The following is a 23,120-nucleotide window of genomic DNA, read 5'->3' on the forward strand; positions in this document are numbered from 1 at the left end:
CTGTCCAGATTAACCCTCAAAGTCGTTTGGAAGTGTCCAATTTATTTTTTATTAACATCGTAAGCGACCCAACATGGCGTACATTTGTAGACAATTACAGGTAATTTCATTTGAAACCCCTTTAAAATGTTTCTTAAAGGGTAAATCTTGTTAAATTTGAAATAGACATATACTGCGACATTCACCACAAAAATTGTCCCGTTTCCATAAGGACTAACCTTGCTACCTAAGACTTGTTCATTGCTTAACTGAAGAAATTTTGGCATTTATTTTTGTTTGACAGATCTCTTCACTTTTCGCTTAATCTTTACACAGTCCTTTCAAAAAAAAAAAAATTGCGACAACCGCTTTACTGTCCTATCATAACAATGAACAGATGTATCTTAGATGCCTATGTTAGCAGAAACATAACTCATGAATATGATATAGTAGCCCTTCAGGGAACACCTTGTAGTTGTATGAAAATTCTCTTTGAATAATTTAATTTATTCCCTCATACTACGTTAACCAAATGATCAAAGGGTTTAAATCTGTGAACATCTATGCATTGAGTTCCAAAGATAAAAAACCTACAACTTATGATAATTGGTATGTCATGGTATATATCATAGTTTAATGACCATTACACAGGAAACTCGTGTACATAATTAATGTGTAAAAATGTGACCTGAAGAGATAATAGCTAATGAGCAGTGTTCAAAATAATTATGGAGTTTTTAGAAGGCGAGTCTCAGAGTCAAATAGTTCAATGAATTACACCTAAAAAGGATTCCTTATTGGAATATACCAGTACCTTCTCAACTTAAATTTTCGCAATAGCCATTGTTCTTGTATTGCATTGTACATAATACAGAGCTTCATTGGATTGTAGGCCCTATGGCAGTGAATCAGTTATAACTAGACAGAAAGACTGTATTATGGGTTATTTCTGTCAAGTGCTCTGATTGGCTGTATTCTACTAGCTGACATCAAAACAAGCAAATGTGGAGGTCACACGAGGTCGCACATGTAAATTATTAATCCTTTCGGAAATGCCCAAAAAATAGGTTAGCACGAAATTAGGTTACTTGACTGTACCCTAAGCTTATATATATATATCTATATATAGGGAACTTGTAAAGGGGGGAAACCACTGTAAGCCTTCGCTAGCATACAATCCAATCGAATTGCTACAATTACAAATTTCTGTGATACAAGATAAGCCTCTATAGCTGTCAAGATAAGCTTATAAGAGGAAGTTCATAATAGCTGGACATTGTGAAGATCCTCTACAAACTGCTTACTACTCATTTATATTATAAACATATTATTTAATTATAGAGAATCATACCCAAAAGTTCCAAACATGGTGCAGCTACATGTAGTTTTAGACTATATTCAACATCTTATGAAAATGATGAAGATAGAAAGAAGGGGAGATTCAGCATAGCAAAGCACATAATTAATTTCTCATTTTTAAATTTTATCTCTTCACTTGAACCCTTTGATAGTTATGTCCATAGGAGGCAGAGGAAAAACTTTAAAGAGCAAGAAGGGTAGGTTTTTTTAGTCTTGTGTTTGAAATACTTCAGCATGAATTGTATCCAAGATTTCTGATATGAAAAAAAAAATGGAATTTATGATAGGGTCTGATAGGGTCAAATATTTGCTGAAAATTGCCCCTGTAAAACAAATTTCAAATTGAAATACTCATGATTATATATTTATCAAGAAAAAAATGTTCTTAGACTATCAATACTGTTATAAAGTGATATTCCAATGAACAGTAAGGAATGATATTTAACGTAGAAAATGTGAAAGTGTAGATATTTTGCTGTCTATTGTAGGTTTGATCATATGAGATATGCAGTATTAGGAAGTGATCTAGCTACAGCACAATTTGTAATTGCTCGAGGTGGTGCAGTGAAGTTTGTAGATGATGAGACATGGCACGATAACCAGACAGGAATGGTACCGAATCATAAAGTAGAAGGACTTAATCTGGAAGCAGTTGATATATCTCAGACACAGTTATCAAGTGTTGCTTTAGATAATTTTAGTAAGATGGTCTATTTTTTATTAATAGGGATAGTAAAGATAGTTAAACTTTCTATGAGAATCTAACAGATATGAGCCATCAACATGCCTTTTCAGAATCAATATCTTATGTCTGGTTCTCCTACAAGGAGTAAGAGAACATAGCATACACTCACCTTAACTCAGATTCAAGAGAATCATTTTTAATAGATCCTTGCCCAAACTTCACAGCATTGATCTTTCCCACATTTTCTCTCTCATTTACTGACCGAAATATTTGATATCCTTTATTTCAGTTGAGCTGGATCATTTAAGATATTTAAATGCAAGTGATTGTGAATATGTTGATGATTGGTTTTTAGCTAAATTATATCTATTAGAGAATACTCTAGAATTTCTAGATGTAAGTGGTTGTCATAATGTTAGTGAAAGAGGATTGTTAAGTCTACACCATTTAAAGTAAGTTTTTATTTTTCTTATTTTGCTTCATCAAGACTTTACTATGTCAGCCACTTGCAATAGTGTATTCAAAGGGAGGGCCATTGGCCAAGTGAAGGTCTTGTTTTGAATTGAAAATTACTGCTTTAAATGCTCAAAATTCGTCACAGGCTGTCTGGAAACTGTTGGCATCCCCCAGTTCCCTGGCCTCGAGAGGCCTCATTCCTTAGGGCCTTGCCTCGAACGACTCTTCTCATTTTTGGCTTTCCCCTCAGGCATTTTCTACATTATGCCCCTGGTCACTTGTCTTTGTTACAGTACCACAATTGCTAAGACTCAAGCTGAAATAGTCTAGTTGTCTGAAGATCAGACAGCATGAAAATTTTGTGTATTAAAATATAGTGGAATCTGCAATCTGCATGGTCATGTTGGATTGTCGCAGATATGCTCAAATATCTTTGCTTTGCTATACACAATTTCATTCATAATATTAGCTTATAACTTTTTTATATCAAATATTTGTTTTATTTCAGAAAGTTACAAGGACTAAGACTAGATAATATGGAACATATCAAGGAATTAGAGTTAACTGTGGTCTTATTACAGGAATATTTCCCTAATCTTGTTGTCTTAGGCTTGGACAAAGATACACCCAAATCTATTGACTCTTGATTCTTAACTCTTCAAATCAAACAATAGTGAAGGCTTAAAAAGTGTCTAGCTGTGATATTTTGGTTTTGGACACATTTGTGATTGAAATTGAAGATGTTTTTTTTTGCAAGTGAAAAGCCATAAGAAGTTAGATAATATCAAGTTATATATATTTGATCCTAAAAAATATTGTGGACTGACATGGAAAAAAGTGTCTACTCGTAATATTGAAAGTACAACCAGTCGTTAAATCGTCAAATATTGTGGATTAGTTAAGTTAGGACATGCCCTCTTTAAGGCTTATCAGACAGCCACTCGGAAAGTTTGTATTGAATAAAATTAAATTATCAATTTATGTCGTTACTTTTCTTCAAGCACACATTAGAGAGAGTTTCAGCCTTTATTTATATTTATCTTTGGCTATATGAATATTGATTTAGGCTAAAGCTTTCATGTTTTGTGTGATGGTTTTGCACATTATTGAGGATGGGCAGGGCTTGATCTCAGTATAGATGGGCATCATGGCATGAGTTTTTCCAGCATGTTTCCCCAGGCAGTGACGCCTCCTTTGGACACTACATAAGATAAGATGTGGCTGCCCTTCATCCTTCAACAGTTTAAAAAAAGACTTCTGTGCCTTTGATATAAAAAAGTGTGTCACACTGCAGTTTTACTGTTATAAATAAAACTCACTTTCAATTAAACAAAGCAGTGTAAAATCCACTCACCAATTATAACAGTAAATAGCTAGAAATACATAACTTGTCTAAATTGGAGGGTGAGTACTGTTATGAAAACAGCTCACTAGACTGAGTACTATTTGAAATCAGCTCACTAGCTTTTTGGACTATTTTGTCGGTTTTTTTGATAGTGAGTACTGTTATGAAAACAGCTCACTAGACTGAGTACTATTTGAAATCAGCTCACTAGCTTTTTGGATTATTTTGTCTGGATTTTGGTAGTGAGTACTGTTATGAAAACAGCTCACTAGACTGAGTAGTATTTGAAATCAGCTCACTAGCTTTTTGGACTATTTTGTCTGTTTTTTTGATAGTGAGTACTGTTATGAAAACAGCTCACTAGACTGAGTACTATTTGAAATCAGCTCACTAGCTTTTTTGGATTATTTTGTCTGGTTTTTGGTAGTGAGTACTGTTATGAAAACAGCTCACTAGACTGAGTACTATTTGAAATCAGCTCACTAGCTTTTTTTGGATTATTTTGTTTGGTTTTTGGTAGTGAGTACTGTTATGAAAACAGCTCACTAGACTGAGTACTATTTGAAATCAGCTCACTAGCTTTTTTTGGATTATTTTGTTTGGTTTTTGGTAGTGAGTACTGTTATGAAAACAGCTCACTAGACTGAGTACTATTTGATATCAGCTCACTAGCTTTTTTTGGATTATTTTGTTTGGTTTTTGGTAGTGAGTACTGTTATGAAAACAGCTCACTGGACTGAGTACTATTTGAAATCAGCTCACTAGCTTTTTTTGGACTATTTTGTCTGGTTTTTTGGTAGTGAGTACTGTTATGAAAACAGCTCACTAGACTGAGTACTATTTGAAATCTACTCACTAGCCTTTTTTGGATTATTTTGTCTGGTTTTTGGTAGTGAGTACTGTTATGAAAACAGCTCACTAGACTGAGTACTATTTGAAATCAGCTCACTAGCTTTTCTTTTGACTATTTTATCTGGTTTTTGGTAGTGAGTACTGTTAACACTACTCATAATAGTGAGTAGTGTTATATCTACTCACTAACATAGGCCTACTGGTCTAATTCTGGACTTGGTACTGTTATAATTCTACTCACTAATTTACTGCTATGAAATCTACTCACCAATCATAACAGTAAATAAACAGAGGGCTTAATTGGTTGACCTATATCAGATTAACCAATCAGCTTTATTTAAATTTACTGTTATAAATGAAGAGTTATTTCCCTTCCATAAGTTATAAGACAAATATGGGCAAAATGGGATTTCATAAATATGACTCAAGAACAGCACCGGGGCAAGGTCATAATGCAAAAATAATATTAAGGGTTCAATTGCTTTTTATAGCTACTCATAAGGCAGCCCACATGTAAAAGAAACTTGTAAATCTGTAACATAACTTTATTCAATATCATCTACTGAATATTCATAATTTTCACATACACATTTGATTTCTTTTAAAAAATACAGTCAAATAGAAAATATCATTCAAATATAGACAATAACATTTCTGCACAGATCATAACTGATAAATTAGATCAACATTCACAACAAACATAACTAAAATATATCTCATGCAAAATACCATGGCTATTGAGTCCAATTAGGACAAGGTAAAACAAATCGTTTAATAGGGTCCTCGTGTATCATACAATTTGAATAAGCCAAATTGTGTGAACATATCTTCTGACACTAAGCGCACACCTTCAGTACATCTTATTACAAGTACCAAAACATTTGAATTCTAACAACATGCTGTCAATAATAGCTAATAAAACAAATATCACTTTATAGACTGACAAAGATGTATGTGTATCAGGGACACTGATAGCATCAATATCCAATTTTCAAACAGATGTATGTAGTTCCTGCAATTCCACTAAAACAAAGTGTTTGATGATAAAATGCTTGTATTACAAAGGCCCTACGCGATTAGCGACGTCATCAAACACTTAGTTTAAGTAGAATTGCAGGAACCACAGACGTCTGCTGTAAAATTGGAATGGTGCAAATTGATGCTATCAGTATCCTTGATACACATAAAAACTTTAGAAAACCTTTTCACAATCTCCTTAATGTATATCTAGAGAAAGAAAGAAATAACTATATTTTACAAGGATAACAACTTAAATTAGCAGTTAAGAATCCTTTCTATCAGCTGGTCCTTAGCCAAACCTCTTCGCATTGATCTTTCCCGGATTATCCCTACCCATTTACAGCTGGGTTGACTGGAATTAAGAGTAAAGATGGCTTATTCAAGGTCTATCACATGCCGAGATCGGAACCCACAGACGCCATTTTCTTAACGTAACCAAGCAAATGACCAACGCTCTAACTGGCTGTGCTATAGAACCGACACTTAGCATCTCTGATATTGCTAGAAACAGAGTAGCCAATCTTTTTTCAAAGAACTGAACAAGAAAGATAAAAACTCCTTACTTTTCTACCAATTTTTAAGAAGCAATTTGGACAGTCTCAGATCTCTCCAATTGAGTGCCACCCATAGAACACTATGCCATGACTTTTTCGATTGTATCTACGGCGGCCATTCGCTCAACGCCTGACAATAGCCTCAAATGCAGATGGAAGAAAATTTTCTTTAATTGTTAGGCGGAAATTACATCCGCATTACAAAATATAGTTTTTCAGATGTTAGTTACATGACATAAATTTATTGTCACATAACCTAATATTTGAAAGTAGTTCGATTTATCCACCAGCTACATACAAAGTTATTGTCATGGCTGCTGATAATAACTTGGTATGAAGAAGACGTGTGAAGCAGAATAGATTTGAACTAACACTAATTAAAAATCAAATCATAACCAGTAACAAATGAGCACATAAAACTTGCTCAACATCAACAATAGAACAATCTTTTTTACTGCTGAGTAAATGCAGACCTAAATGCCTGGTTTCCAACCAAAATTGTCACTGTAAAGGACAGATATTTGTGCTCCTTGAAATATATTAAGACCTGACTCAATCGGATTAAAATGCAGAACCTAGACGTTTTGTTTCATGCTTTTGTGTGTGTAACACCTGCCATCAATGATCCTACAAAATTATCATGCACCATAACTTCATAAAAATATTGAATCAATAAGGCATTGTTACTTACCTATGACTTATATTGTCATCCCAGTTTTATGCTAAATAAATAGTCTGTTTTACAGGCCTTTTTTCAAAAATTGGGGAGAGAGGGCGAATTTATTATTTATTAGTGCTCTTTTAGATTTTCAATTGGAATAAATCTGAGCGAACGAAAGCATTTATGATTTATTTCCACAAATTAATGTACATTTAATATTAAGGCAACAATCAGGCATTTTTTGGGCCTGTAAAACAGACTATTTATTTTGTATGGCCTTACATTGCCGATACTAAATACTAACTATATTAACTCCACCCTTTCTTTTAATAGATCTCTTTATTTGTGACCTTGGCCAGTGCTTTATATAGGAGTTTTAATAAACTTCTTCACTCAAACACTAACTATTTTAACACATTTTGAACATGATTATAAGAAGAATTTCTCTAGATCATGCATGATGAATGTAGTTACTCCAGAAAACAACACAAAAGGAAACATCTAGATGTCCATTTCAATCAGGTTGTTCCGAATGATTGCATACAATAGTATTCTGATACTGATTCTGTCAAGTGGTACCAGTGTAAGATTGTCTGTAATATTAGTACTCTGATATTCAATAAGATGATCCATAATGTTGTTGATAATAACCATAACCTGGTGTATAATACTGGTATGGATAACCACTATTCTGAAAGAATGATTATTACACAATTACTTTACATATATATTACTTAAGGATTGAATGTAGATCTTTTTTGTATTCATTGGTTGATGAACACAGAGTTTTCACATGTTAATTAGAATGAATGGCTAATCATGTTAGATATATCACTTGAAAATTCAGCGTAAATCAACCAATGAACACAGAAAAATCTACATTCAATCCTGCTCGAAATCGAAATTGATCTTCATTTTATGTTGTTGTATACACATACAAAGTTTTATTAAAAAAAAAACATGTTTTGGACACAATGTGTATCAGGGACACTGATAGCATCAATTTGCACTATTCCATTGCAGGAGCCACAGGTGTCTGATTGAAAATTGGAATGCTGCAAATTGATGCTATTAGTGACCCTGATACACATAACATTTCTAGAAAACATCTTTACAATCCCTTTAAAGATGAGTTCCCTTATGTTCATTTTTTGAAAATGAAATTGCTCATACTTATATGAATAGAAAGTAGAGATGTTCTAAAGACTTGGAAAAATACCAGTTTGTCTCACAGGTAATGATTAATTCATAATTAGCTAGATCAGAAGAGAATTACCAGCAGAATTCCAATGAGTGACCGATCAAGAAATGTCAAAAAGTATTTTTTTTGTTTATCCGGACTGTGCATACATGGACATTTATGATTGGTTAAAACTTTTAATTATATGCAATATGAACATAATGATATGATTAAGAATACATGATAATTCATTAGAAACACCAATTAATCAAAAAGTTTGTTTAATTATGATAAGGAAACCCATCTTTAAAATCTGTTTTTTGTTGTGCTAACAAAAAATATTGACTGACGACTAGATGAACAATGAATATTTAAGTTGAAATATAAAGAAACCATAATGACTTACATGATAGGCATCCCAGTTATAATCATAGGTACTATTAGTATTAGTTACTATAGTTGGTTGTGTAGTATGAGATCTACTAACTGAATCACTGGTACCATTACTGTCTACTTTTACTTTCTTTTCATCAGGACTTTCACTATCAAAATTAAATCATATTATTTCCTCAAAATACTGTTAAAAATAAATTAAGTTTTATTCCCACTTTTCTGCATCTTATTTGACCAAGAAAAACTTCTATCATAAGCAATCTGAATAACCGTGCAGAGCAAACAAGCTGTATGTCCAGTGGACAGGTTATTCTACAGATGTTCAGACATCCATCATAAATTGTAGGTGAGGTCAAGAGAGATTTCTGAAATACCCCCTGGTAATTTTTATTATTATTGGTAGCTCATAGCCCAAGTATGTGGCAGTGGAATAGCTTGGTGGTGAGTTGGATTGTCATCTGTTAGGGGATAAGGTGTGGAGGGTTTGAATCCTCTTCAAAGTAAGAAAAATTCTTATGCCTTTGCCATCAAAATCAGGTGAAAACTAAGAGAGTAATAGCATATTCAAGATTTTGGGGCTTCTAATGGTCGAAAATAGCTCAAATTCGAACTTGATCTTCAATTTATGAATATGTATACACATACCGAATTTCATTTGATTCCATCAAAAAATCTAGTTTTTAGAGCGTTTACAAGCAAACGGACGGACAGGGGTGCGGACAATATACGTCCACATAGAGAGATGTGGGCGTTTAAAAATTACCTTTTGCCAATTGAAGAGCGTTTTTTAGATTCACTAGTCATATCTTTAACTAATTTCTGATGTTCATCATAAGCTTTAGATATTCTATAATATATTACATCAAAATAATAATATAATTACAATACTTGTCATCCATGATCTGACACAATTTTTCCTTGAAAAATGTTCAGTAAATTTTTTTCAATAGCATCAAAAGTTGTCATTATTTATTTACCCACTTGAGAAACATAACAATAGACCTTATTTACAGCTTGTTTTTGAGACAGTGAAAGCTCTGTTCATAGCGCAAAATACATCATCCATTGTAAAAGGGCTTAAAATTTCTCAGAAATATGTGAAGGTAAACTTCCTCTGAAAGTATCATTAAATAGCATAATCAATTCCGAATTTAATGATGTAATTAGTTTTGAGTTTGTTGGATTGGAGGAGATTTTTAAGACAAAAAGGTGACAATTTCCCTGCAGTGAAATCATGTGTTTGTGTTATAAACCTCATTCAGGATTCAATTTGGTTAACAGCAATAACATCTATTCTCTCCAATCTTAGACGCTAGTTGATTGATAATTAAAATATATCTGGCACAGTATAATTCAGACAAATTACTTACTTTTTGATGCAAGTTCCAAAATCCTCCAGAAATTCCATTCTTCTTTGAGACAATTTGACTTTAGTAGATTTAGGTAAATCACCATTAAAGGCTTTATTAAATAATTCCATGACATTATCTATCTCTACTGGATTACACTGATATTCTACATCTAATAACTGCATAAATAACTTCTCATTCTTCTACAATATCAACATAGATCTTTTAAAACATAATGAATACTGTTATTTAAACCTTTCAACACTAGGGTCTGCTCTACTCGCATCATAATGATGTGTTGTCCTAGAATTCAAGTTTTTGGGGTGTTTTGACCATTGAAAATTGAATGTTGAACAAAGTTATCATTACTTACTTCATCATGAGCTAAAGCTTCTTTTAATACTGTTCTGGCTTTAGGTGTATTTCCTCTTATCTGCAAATATACATCAGTTAATTTCAAATTTCATAACAACATCTTTACTTCCAGCAATGAACAAGTGGTCGCAAGATATGCCCACTTTCCTGATACATTTTCAGTATATCAAGGGCGGTCACCAATCTGCATCAAATCATACCAAAAATCTAATTTGTGCAAGATATTGTTGATTTAAACAAACACACATTATTTAATAAAATTCTGACATAAACTGTCACCTCTGTAGCGTTCACAAGCCAAGAAATTTCTATGAGTTTTTACTAAGTGAAGCTCAATAACCCAAATTCCATTCATAAAAAAATCATCAAATTTGAACTCTTTAGAATTCCTTTAAAATCTGGTATTTATTGTACTTGACTAAGATCTCATCAATATAAATGATCACAGCAAATTTCATTTAAATAGGATGAAAACTGTAGTCTCTATTGTGTTCACAAATAAATTTTGACACTTTTCTTCCTAAGTCGAGGGCAATAACTTAAAAATCATTCATCAAAAGATAGCCAAAATTAAAATTGTACAAGATCTCATCATTATTAATATTCACACCAAATTTCATTTAAATAGGATGAAAACTTAAGTCTCTATTGTGTTCACAAGCCAATTGTGACAACGACAAAAAAAAGTAGGCTAATACCACCATCCTCATAAAATCTGGTTGCATTAAAATTTTCAAGTAACGTTCCTAAAAAAACAAGTTACCTTTTGTAAATATCTAGCAAATTTTATAGAGAAGAAAGATCTAGAGGCATTGGAGTCTGCTGATCTTATATATTCTTCAAATAATTCTTCTACATCATTATAATTTCCTCTTCTTCTCTCTAAACTAATTCTTCTTAAAGCTACCATAACTAATCCATTCACATTCTTCTCTATATTTCTTAATATTTCACTTGCTTCAGCATAATTTTCTGACAAATAAAATAAATCGAAGTTTGAACTTCTGTTTCTGAGTTTAAAAAAAAAAGGAAGAGAAATCTCGCATGTGCCCGTGCTTCCACAACAAGATTATTGTGTTGTGACAGGATTTATAATTTCAAACAAGTTTGATAATTGTCTCCGATAGTTTTATCGTCTGCAAGCCAGACCGTCATCATCCAATCAGATTCATTATCCTTTCCAATGCATGCTCCGCACCTTGTTATCTACTAGGTGGAAAACGACCCACTGGAGATTTTTGTCTCCTCGTGTGCCCTGGCCAGTCGTTGAAACTCAAGATAAGACTCTAATCAGCAACAAAAGTCTCTGACCAAGACTGCTTGTGTGCCTGCACATTAATCTGATGTCAGTGATGAAAGTCAGAGGGGCAGACATGGAAAAAGTCAATAAGGAGCAATTGACAGCTGTGAAACAATAAAGTGTATCTATGTCGACCATTGAGACAAACTTTCCCTCACTGCACATGAAAAAAATTTGTCCTTCAGACCTCTTCAACTTTTTATGCACCCAAAGTTTCATTCATCTTGAAAACTAGACTTTTAATGCTGTGTACACACCCTCATAACACTAATATCTCATTTTCTTGCCATATTTTGGCGATTTAGTCACATAGGTGCAATAACTCATTAATGTGGGTACAACTACTTGAATAAAGATAGTTGACAACAGCCATATACTCCCACCACGGCATGCGGATGGTAAATATTCAAGATTTTTGGGCAAGGGCAATAACTCTGCTTCTAAAGGTCGAAAGTAGCTCAAATTCGAACTTGATCTTCGTTTTATGAATATGTCAACACATACGGAATTTCATTTGATTCCATCAAAAAATCTAGTTTTTAGAGTGTTTACGAGCAATTGATGTTGATAGAAGCACTTACTGTATAGAGATTAAAGGGCGATAACTCCTTAAAACTTACGTAAGAGTCCTAAATCTTGAAAAAGCCTTAAATTTAATCAGAAGTAAATTAACCTTTCTCAAACCTTTCGATTTAGGTCCAACAACATCCATTTTAAGTTTCATCAAAATCAGTTGAAAACTAAGAGAGTAATAGCATATTCAAGATTTTGGGGCAAGGGCAATTACTCTGCTTCTAACGGTCGAAAATAGCTCAAATTCGAACTTGATCTTCGTTTTATGATATGTTTACACATAACGAATTTCATTTGATTCCATCAAAAACTCTAGAGCGTTTACAAGCAAATGTTGACGGACGGACAGACCGACGTGCCGACAATATACGTCCACATAGAGAGATGTGGGTGTATAAAAAACACAACAGATTAAACTGAGATGATGTGTCAAAATTTTGCTGAAAAATGTGTATCCTTGACATGGAATTCTCCTGCTGTCTTCATGTATAAATGTGACTTTCAAAAACATGAAATGCAGAAATGTTATTGCATGAACAAACAGAGACAATAATTACATGCATAGACATTAAAAATATTTGTAATTAAAAACAGTTAGGAATTTGCACTCTGTACCTTGTCTTTCTTCAAATGCTGCCCAGGCTAGATGTATATAAGGTTTCTTTGGTAGATGTATTTGACATACTCTCTTATAAACATTTCTTACACCCATTACACTATGTTGTTCTAAATACTTCGTATACTGGACAAATATAAAAATATCATGTGAATGATTAAAATATAATTCTGTCTTGGTGGGTGATTATTGACGCTGACTAGAGTCTTATCAAGAGTTTCACGCACAGGCTACGGGCAACTGAGGAGACAAAAATCTCCCATTCGTTGTTTACCACAATGTCAATAAACATAGGCTTATTATGGAATTGAATGGAAAATGAATCTGATGGATGAGGACTGTTTTGCTAACAATTAAACAGACTGGTTTGATATCATAAATCCTGTCAGCAAAGCGATAATCTCACACTTGACATTTTACTCAAGATTCGTGCCAGCGACAAAAACTGTTTGTGTGTCCATAGCATAAAGTTCGGAAAATTTCAAATTTCATCATATTGGACACTATAGGTGTTTACTGATATCTTTTTTAACAAACTGAGGTTCAATAACATACAGTTCTCGATATAACTCTCTTTCAATAAGTCTTCAATACAAGGATGGATAGTGTCAGAAACACCATGAAGTAAACTGTCTAGATCTATTTCTTTATCAGCTTAAATACTGAGAGTGTGTTCTATAAGTCTATACTAGTCTAAAAGCTGAATGAGTGTACCACATCAATATTACATCTGTCTTGATAGTACACAAACAGTTCAAGTTGAAATTCATACCAGTCTCTCAATAGCACATTCCAAAACTTCTTTCAATACTGATTCATTTGTTCTTAGAATCGTGCAAAATCATTCATAAACAATCTGCAACAATTCATACTTTGTCAATGTCCCTGATGAGTGAGATTTAATTAAGATTCTCCACGATTTGAATGTATTTTGAGGCCTATCTATCATTATCACTGGTAGCTGTATGTATTAAGAGGATTAAAACAAACTTGTAATTTCACTGACCTTTATCCAGAAATCTTCATATAGACCACAAGCTATTATACATCTCTCAAATAATACTACAACTCTTTCATGAGAACCATTAGCTATCTCAAAATCTAAATATTCTCTCCAATTCTTTAATTGAGATCGTTCTAAAGGTTTAACATGGAAATATGGTCGACGAATCTAAAACCATAAACACAATCCAATAACTTCATGAAAGTTAAAATTTAGAAATGAAATTTAGACAGACATCATTCAGTGTACAATAAGGTAAATTTTGACTGGAAACTGATTGTTTCACTTTCCGTATTTATTCCAGTTTGCTTGCAATGCCCATACATCTAAAGTTCTTCATGTATCTTGCAAATTCTATGCTACCTCCCCACTACATGATCTAACTATTACTTACCGCTTCTTCAAATGCCCATCTTTTACTGACTTCATTTTCATTTTCTTTATATATAATTTCTCTTAGTAATATAATTTTCTCTTGTATCTTACTAGCTTCTTCTTTATCTCCCTGTAATATATTTAAAACACCTTGATAAACAAAATATAACAACATTAGAGTGAAGGATATTTTATTGATGACTATCATAATAGATATAAGTATCTTTTACCATAGTTACCACAATATCAAGCTATTACTGCCATAGCCACTGCTCTTGTATCACGGAATACAGTGATTTGATTTAATTGTATTGTACTCAAGCGAATACAAGCAATGTGCCCAGGACAAAAAAATGAAATGAATCGAATATTACGTCCTACTTTTCTGCACCATGTGGGCTAATGAAGACGGGCAACGATATGAGGGGTGCAATGAGAGAAATTTTGCCAAGACAGCGGCATTAACCTGCTCTTTTTCAATTTCCAACTGTCAAGTAGCACATGCGGCCTCCGTTTATTGTCCCATCCGATCGACTAGACGCTTTTTCCATATCAGCCCCTCTTACCTGCATCACCCTCGACGAAAACACTGTTAAGGTTATGGCTTTGTGTTTACAGGCTTACTGTTGAGACCTCTGATTGGCCATATTCGCTTCATAAAATCCATTCAAATCGCTGCATTTACAAACTTAAGTGATAACAAGAAAGGTGACTATTTCAGTATATAGTATAAGTTGGTAATAGCTTAACATTGTGAAGATGGTAAATAGGTTTTCTAAACTATATATCTGGGAGACTAAGAGCATCAATTGCAACTTGCCAAATTTCAATCAGACGTCTTTGTCTATGTTTTTTTTTGCAATTCCACTAAAACTAAGAATCCTATGAAGTAGCTTGTGTAAACACCCTTGGATATTATCAACAGTGTTGTTATTATACATTATAACTGTTTAGCAACTTATAGCTTGCTCTAAAACAAATGTCAAGTAACTATTTCACATTAAATAAATAAGAACACTATTATGGATATACTACTCCTTTTTTCAATTTTAATAAATATTAATATTATTATATTGTGCTTCATAAAGATTCCTCTAGTGAATTGAAATGTTGCAGAAATTAAAGAAAGGAGTAGTATATCCATAATAGTGTTCTTATTTATGTAATATTCTATCTACTTCTAAATGTCATTTAGAGATTATAACTATGGTACATTCAACATACCAAACTAGACTGTGTATCTTCAACTCCAGGAGGTGCATCAATAGTGGTACCTGGTGGAGCATCTGTAGTAGTTGAAACATCCTCCCCACCCCCATCATCAACATGATCATCTTTAGCCTGTCTAACCACTTCTTGTCTCAATCTGAGAAATTCATCAAGCTCTACTGTTTCTTTAGGATGGTGTTTCATTATATGGTTCTTAAAACTGAAGGGTAAAAATTCTTTGTCAGGCAATTAAGTTGAGTAAGTCGAATTAACTTGCTTCCCTAACAAAATGTGAAAATTGGGGGTGAAAATATCAGACTCTAATAACCTAGTCCAAGGTCTACCCACTAATAAACCAGGATGCTTGTTGAATCTTGCACAAAGGGTCTATATTTTGTGTCCAGTTCTAGCTAAATCACCGAAAGGGGGGCAAATACCATCATAACCAATTTAAAGCAAAGAGCTCCTGCATCTCCCTAAAACATTACCTGTCAAAATGGTGGCTGTAAAGTTGTGTTGGAATGGTAAATATTTTGTCATATATTCGAGTTACGTTCTTCAGTTTGTTTTTACTGGTCTCCCAGGTAACGTAAGAATCCCATAATTTATCTGATCTAAATTCAGTACCAGCAGCAGATACAGCTCTTTCATACAATCTAAAATAACAAGTACAAAATATCAGCTATGTGGACCCTTTGAATGGAGCGACAGTGTGGAAGCAGATGCAACGAAAGGGTGAACAAGTGGTTGCCTAGCAAGATACGCCCACTTTCCTGATACATTTTCAGTATATCAAGGGCAGTCTCCTATCTGTGTCAAATCATACCAAAAATCTAATTTGTGCAAGATATTGTTGATTTAAACAAACACATATTATTGAATAAAATTCTGAAATAAACTGTCACCTCTATAGCCAACAAATTTTGATGAGTTTTAACTAAGTCATGGGCAATAACTCAAATTCCGTTGATCGAAAAATTGTCAAATTCAATCTTGACTAAGATCTCATCATCATAAATGATCAAACCAAATTTCATTTTAATAGGATGAAAACTGTACTCTCTATTGTGTTCACAAACAAATTTTGACGCGTTTTTAATAAATCATGGGCAATAACTCAAAAACCGTTCATTGAAAGATAGCCAACTTCAGACTTGACCAAGATCTCATCATTATAAATATTCACACAAAATTTCATTAAAATTGGATGAAAACTGTAGTCTCTATTGTGTTCACAAACAAATTGTGACGCGTTTTGGCTGAGTCAAGGGCAAATACTCAAAAACCGTTCATCAAAAAATTGTGATTGACGAACTTGTCCAAGATCTCATCAATATAAATGATCACACCAAATTTCATTCAAAGCAGATGAAAACTTTTGTCTCTATCGCGTTCACAAGCCAATTGTGGACACACAGACGGCCGGACCGACGGACATGGGTGACGACAATATATGTCCACATAATGTGGGCGTATAAAAACCGTTGATCGAAAGACCATCAAATTTGAACTTGTCCAAGATCTCATCATTATAAATATTCACACCAAATTTTATTTAAATTGGATGAAAACTGTAGTCTCTATTGTGTTCACAACCAAATTTTGATGCGTTTTCATACGTCAAGGGCAATAACTCAAAAACTGTTCATCGAAAGATCATCAAATTCGAACTTGTCCAAGATCTCATGAATATAAATGATCATACCGAATTTCATTCAAATCAGATAAAAACTGTTGTCTCTATTGTGTTCACAAGCCAATTGTGGACAGACGGACCGGCGGACAATGTACGACCACATTATAATGTGGGCGTATAAAAAGCAGCCAAAAAACAATTAAAAGCTTTTCTGAAGAACAAGGGTCAAAACTGAAAATAATCATTTCCGTTTTTTGAAATTTTGTTAGTCTTCTCATTTGAGATTTAACACACCCTTTCTTCAAAATTTCTTCTAAATTTATTAAAATGATGCTGAAAATTTCATGGCAGCCTAAATTGTGATATATTAATACTTAATATCATGATATCAACTTGAACCAATATCGCCCAGACCTAATTAATCCACATCTAAATGTGAGCATAAATCAAAATTACAAATTAATAACTGAACCTTACAATCTAATATAATCTTCTGATTCAGGTTGAGTACCATATTCCATTATATAGAAATTAATATAATGTAACCATAGATCTATAGATAGAGGTATTCCAACAACACCACGCTCATAAATCTGCAAAACAAAATACAGGCCAAGGTTTAATTAAACCATTATCATTTAAATATATTGTGAATTAAAATCCGCAAACGATCATTTCAGCACGTGAGAAATATACATGATTTTACCGTCCCACATACAGTTCCACCACAATAGAGAATCAATAAGACTTTGAGGCTCAGCTAACACAGCTCTCTTCCAATACATAAAGACAGAGTCCAATGGAAACAAAATAAATTCCTGAAAAGACAAAGTGCATGTTTCCACAATCACATTAATTGTACTGGATAACGTAGACTAATATCTAAGGGGGCACTCGATTGGTGAGTTCTGCACATTCAGGATTTATTGAATTCACAAGTTGGAACTGGGTTCAGAATGTGTAAACAGAATCTAAATTCAAGAGGCCAAAATTGAAGGAAACTCACCCATCGAGTGCAACCCAAGATTCCTTCAAAATAGTGTTTGTGGAATTTCTCTATTTCTTTTCGAAATTTTATAAAAAAAAATGCTCACTGTCATTCTAGCAAATTATCATTCAAACCACAGGCATCAAATTTATCAAAAAATATGATGATGATGTTGAACTGCCAAACAGTCCATGTCAAGAATATAGAAACTTTTTACCTCTCTAGCTCGTTCTACATTATTATGTTGTTTTTCTAAATCACTGTATTTCTTCCAATAGCCATAACAATAAGGATAATGTTTAAAGAAAGCATCATAAGCTTCTCTTGCCCACTCAATGTTACCCTAAAACAAATGATACATTTATAGGAATTTAGCTGTATAAATATGTCGCTGGTATTACTCTGCTCCAATGTGTTGCCATATAAAGACCTTTTTCAAACTAAATTTGCTACAATATCAAGACATACATTTGTCACTTAATTTTTGAATAATGGTCAGAAACTAAATTGGTTTATTTTACAAAACAAATAATTTGTTGTCTTTGGTAGCGAAATGTGTCAAAATGACCAGTGCAAAGATGACCAACAAGGTCAAAATAAGAAAGCAAGTAGAGAAATATGAGCAAGAAGGTGATTAATTGACACTAAAATAAGAGAACAGGCAAAATAAAACCGAAATGACAAAGCAGGTGGCAAATGCCTTCTTACCACTTTACCTACCTCTTGTTCAACATATTGTAATAAATATGTCCAGCCAGTAAAATCTGTAGGATTATCATTAACAGCTTTCCAATACTTATCTAATTCTGTCTCCACTTTGTCTTCTTTCTTTTCTTCAATCACTTCTTTACCTTCTTCAGCCACTTCTTTACCTTCTTCACCCAACTTGTCATCTGCCTCAGTCATTTTGTTAGCTTCTGAAGATACATTGTCAGCTTCTGAAGACACTTTGTTAGCTTCTAAAGTCACATTGTTGGCTTCTTTAGCTTTTCCAGAAACATTGTTGGCTTTCTCAGTCACTTTGTTAGCCCCTGAAGTAACTTTAGATTCCTCAGCCACTTCTTTAGGCTCCTCAACTCTATTGTAAACTTCCTTTGATCCATCTGAGTCATTTGATTTAACTGTTATAACTTCTGTCAGATCATCCAATTTGTCTTCTCCTGCATTTGTGGTATTCATCTCTTCCATTTTGTTTACTTTCTTTTCTGTTGTTTCCAATTGATCCATTGTGTTCCTTCTGGAAAAAAAATAAAGATGAAGTTGATCTCACTCTCATAAATTATCAAAAAAAGTAACCCAGCCCAAAAGTATCTAAGTACACATAATTAGCCACTGAATAATATATTGACTGTCATTAATTAGCTTCAGTAATTAAGGTTTTTATCCAGCTAGCTTGACTCAAATAATCATATAACAATAAATATTTATTCTTTCCAAAAAGCTACAGTTTTCCATATATTGTAAAGATGAATATGATTGGTGTTAATCTGTCAATGTTGTGTTTTAGATGTCAATTGGAGTATGCTCAGTAGTATGCTAGTGAGGTAGGCAAGCATTGATGTAAATCCCTGTCAACTTTCAGAACACATCTGGCTGACCTGTCAATATGCATCCAGCTTATCAGTTTTCTGTATCATTTCAGAATGTGAATTTCGTGCTACTGATCAAAAATGTACCATGGCAGCATTCACTTATATTGAGCTCGAAAAGTGATTATTTGTAAACATGATTTTACATAAAGGAAATTTTCAGTCTGAAAGTAAGTCATTTTCATGTGACTTTTCAGGGAGGAAATTGTGTCTTCTTCAAATGTAAAGGCACTGAACCTTATATTTCTATGGGCCCGATGACACTCTATGACAAATGGCATATTAGACTACACTTAAGCAACCTTACAGTTGAAAGGTCTATTTACATTGAGAACAAAATCAATTCAAAGATCAATGTAGTCAGACTTGACATTCATGTCATTAATACAATTAAAGGTAGTTTTAAACGAAAACTGATCTGTATACCTGTATTTATTGTGTTAAGAGAATATATAATTATTTTTATTCAATTCACACATTCAATATATTCGTTCATGGAGGCTGCCATATTTGTTTTGCATCAGAAATGTAATGTACCCAATTATAAATTTCAAATTTAAATTTGAAACTCAATTTTCAAATAAAAAATTACTTTGATCAGCCAGCATAAAGTCTACAAACAGTCGAATTCAACTATCATTATTTAGAAAATTTTGATTGCGTTAAGTATTTGTGAATTTTGACGACTAGTTACGTATTTGCCAATCAATTTGCATTCTGGTATATGTTGTTATCCTGTGATTTCCGGTTGAACAAACCGTCATGAGAAAATGATATTTAATATTAAACTATACTGCGATTTATAAATAGTCATATGAACAAAACCATGAACAGTCGTTAAGATGGCAGTTGGAAACGTAGTCGTCTTGTCACAAGTCATCTGTTATGTCCTTTCATTTGCAGTTTCATTCTTTGTGTTCATTCCAGTCAGCATAAATAATGGTGAATTCAAGGGACATTGTCTCTTGCATGCTACAGGGACATGGAAACAAATAAAAGAATCTGCCTTGACAGAACTTACAGACCTTCATTGGGGCCCATCAAGTGCCTGTAACTTTACAGTATTTATTGGAATTGCTGTTATGATTGTGTCTCTATTTTATATTATTTGGGAATCACGCTATCTAATAAGAGGAACAGATAGGTATGATAATTGATAAAATTTGAAATCATGACTAGTCATTAAGGTCATCAGTTGCCTTTCCCCTAACCTAAAAAATAGAAACATCAAAACTATTCAAGCCTCCTTTGAAAGATAAGCTTATACATTTCTGTGAGTTCCCCTTGGCCTTGACTATGCTGTGGCCCTTCACCTTATGATATGAAAACGCTTTCGATAACCATTGGACACTATATCATTTAGATGATGTACATGTACATTAAGAGTTTTGCTCAGGATTCTACAATTGCAAGAATTTAGTCTGCAAGAATTTCATCTTTTCAAGGCAACAGATTCACCATGTCAATGTCAGTTTTATGTGTATTATAGTCTTAATCTTAATTATTATCATATAATTCTCTTTAAGTTCCTGGTTAGATGCATTTACTACAGCAGTTGTGAGTGTTTTAGTTGCTATTTGTATATTTTCTACTGGTATAACTGTTAGTGGTGGCTTCTCCGATTGGTGTTCCTTGATTACAAATAAACTTTCAGGAATTGATAGGTAAGTCAGATTCATTGGTGTTGTTAAACCAGAAATCAGGGATATCAGTACTTACATACATAAGGTTCCAGATATAAAGCATGTCGCTCAAATCTATAAACGAAATGCTATATATAGCTAATATTTACATTTCAACTATTACTCACTTCCGAAAATTTTGTGGACGAGATGACATGTAGATGAGTTGATTGGTATTCTGTGAGATAGTTACGCAAACTGGCGTTTATTTTTCGTCTAGTTTGTCACATGATACTATGACGTCATCAAAGCACAACAATGACGCAATCTAAAATTTGTTGCAAATTCATGGAACCGATCATATAAAAAAGTGAAAATTGTGTTAATAAAAGTATCTGAATTTAAATATAAGAATTAAACGTTGGTCTCACTAGCATTATTGGTGTGTAATGACTTCTTCACATCATCAACTGCATTTACACACCAATAAAGCTAGTGAGAATATTACATTAAATATTTTGTGAAGTTCGTGAATTTTTACATAATTTTTCTGGCATAGGCATAAAAAAAAGTAACATGCATATTTTTTTAAATTAGGTGAAGTGAGCTTGTACACACATGGTTCACATGCTTGTGTGATAGTTGTTATGGTAATTGGTAGTTGCAGTGATGCAATGGAACATTATGCATTGCTCACAAAACTACTTTTTAGATGAATTTTCATGATGGCCAAGCACTAACTGAATATAATATAGAACGAGATGATTAAAACTTGATTATTGTTAGAATTCTATTAAACTGATAAAATTATATACTGTATATTTTTTCTATATTTTAGATGTGAAAATGGGGGAGATATAACCTTTGATGTAGATCTTCAATTAAATACTGCTAATTATTTTATGGAGTATCAAGTTGCTCAGGTACTGTCAATTTTATAGTCAACTATATTGGTAATCTCTTCTGATGTCAGGTCAGAGATTTTATTTATGGATTCTGACATTTAAATAGTAATTTTCTATACTTTATTGAGGGAGCTCCAGTGGCTCAGGGAATTAGACGCATGCTTGCCATGCTGAAGGTCCAGGGTTCAATCCCGGCATAGTTCGAGATAATACCTTCAGATTTTTCAACCCAGTTTCCCTTGTCAGTAAGAAGGGCTGACATGGAGAAAGCGTCTAGTCGTTCGGATTGGACAATAAACTGAGGCCCTGTGTGCTACAGGCTGTGCACATTAAAGATCCCAAGACAGTTGGAAATCGAAAAAGAGTAGGCTAATGCTGTTGTCCTGGCAAAATTTCAATCATTGCACCCTGCATAGCGTTGCCTGTCTTCATTAGCTGTAACGGTGCAGAAAAGAAGGACGTAAAACTCCATTCATTTAATTTTTGTACTTTATTGGATTAATGAATATAGACAGTGACATTTAGCATTAGTTTATTTGACTATGCACTCAGCATAAACACTTTATACTCTTGTAAGAACAAATCATTTATTTTGTCAATTTACTTATTCAAAATTTTGTCACATTGTAATCTGTATTTCTTTTAATATTTTATCTTTCAGTTTGGGTTGTGGAGTTTATGGATGTGTTGGGTAGCTTTATCTTTTTTATCAATAATAAAACTATATAGATATCATAAACAAGAGACCTTTTTAAACAGTGTCAGTCAACAAAGAGATAAACTGCTAAGAAGAGTGGGACATCAAGGTTCTTATGAAAGTGTGAATTCTTAAAACTTTTCTCGTGGATTACACTAATTCTATATCAAAGGACATTTCTAAGAAAGGATTGTTCACCAAATCAACCTATGAACTTTTTTGTTCAGTAAAACAAATTTGGGATTTCTATTATACTCATTTACTAAAGTTATATTGAAAGTGATTGAAATAAAAGAGGTGTATTCAAAAAATTAGATTGTGTTCTTGTGAAATGCTTTATTAAACTGTTGTCTTTCAAGTACTTACTATATATATATATACTTTGTTTCAATATGGTGT

At 33.2% G+C, this 23,120-nt stretch overlaps 3 protein-coding genes across 3 annotated transcripts; 2 read left to right on the forward strand and 1 right to left on the reverse strand.

The window, feature by feature from the left end:
- Window positions 1–71: 71 nt before the first annotated feature.
- On the forward strand, window positions 72–3,454 carry LOTGIDRAFT_229413 (hypothetical protein; the record flags this gene model as incomplete). Its single annotated transcript, XM_009065387.1, has 5 exons — window positions 72–100; window positions 1,321–1,535; window positions 1,827–2,038; window positions 2,313–2,475; window positions 2,988–3,454. Coding segments are annotated over 5 exons (758 nt in total), but the record flags the coding sequence as incomplete, so codon positions are not given.
- A 4,073-nt stretch (window positions 3,455–7,527) lies between these two features.
- On the reverse strand, window positions 7,528–19,135 carry LOTGIDRAFT_229414 (hypothetical protein; the record flags this gene model as incomplete). Its single annotated transcript, XM_009065388.1, has 14 exons — window positions 7,528–7,602; window positions 8,498–8,633; window positions 9,248–9,331; window positions 9,855–10,036; window positions 10,207–10,266; window positions 10,972–11,180; window positions 12,697–12,823; window positions 13,704–13,868; window positions 14,095–14,205; window positions 15,300–15,504; window positions 15,773–15,940; window positions 17,398–17,513; window positions 18,126–18,251; window positions 18,629–19,135. 14 exons carry the CDS (start codon window positions 19,133–19,135, stop codon window positions 7,528–7,530), a joined length of 2,271 nt encoding a protein of 756 aa, XP_009063636.1.
- A 1,101-nt stretch (window positions 19,136–20,236) lies between these two features.
- LOTGIDRAFT_210745 (hypothetical protein) lies at window positions 20,237–23,120 on the forward strand. Its single transcript, XM_009065389.1, has 4 exons — window positions 20,237–20,641; window positions 21,024–21,161; window positions 21,958–22,042; window positions 22,686–23,120. The coding sequence occupies exons 1-4, from the start codon at window positions 20,340–20,342 to the stop codon at window positions 22,854–22,856; spliced, it is 696 nt and encodes a 231-aa protein (XP_009063637.1). The 5' UTR covers window positions 20,237–20,339; the 3' UTR covers window positions 22,857–23,120.

The sequence above is a fragment of the Lottia gigantea genome, assembly GCF_000327385.1.
Source record: "Lottia gigantea unplaced genomic scaffold LOTGIsca_7, whole genome shotgun sequence".
NCBI lineage: Eukaryota > Metazoa > Mollusca > Gastropoda > Lottiidae > Lottia > Lottia gigantea.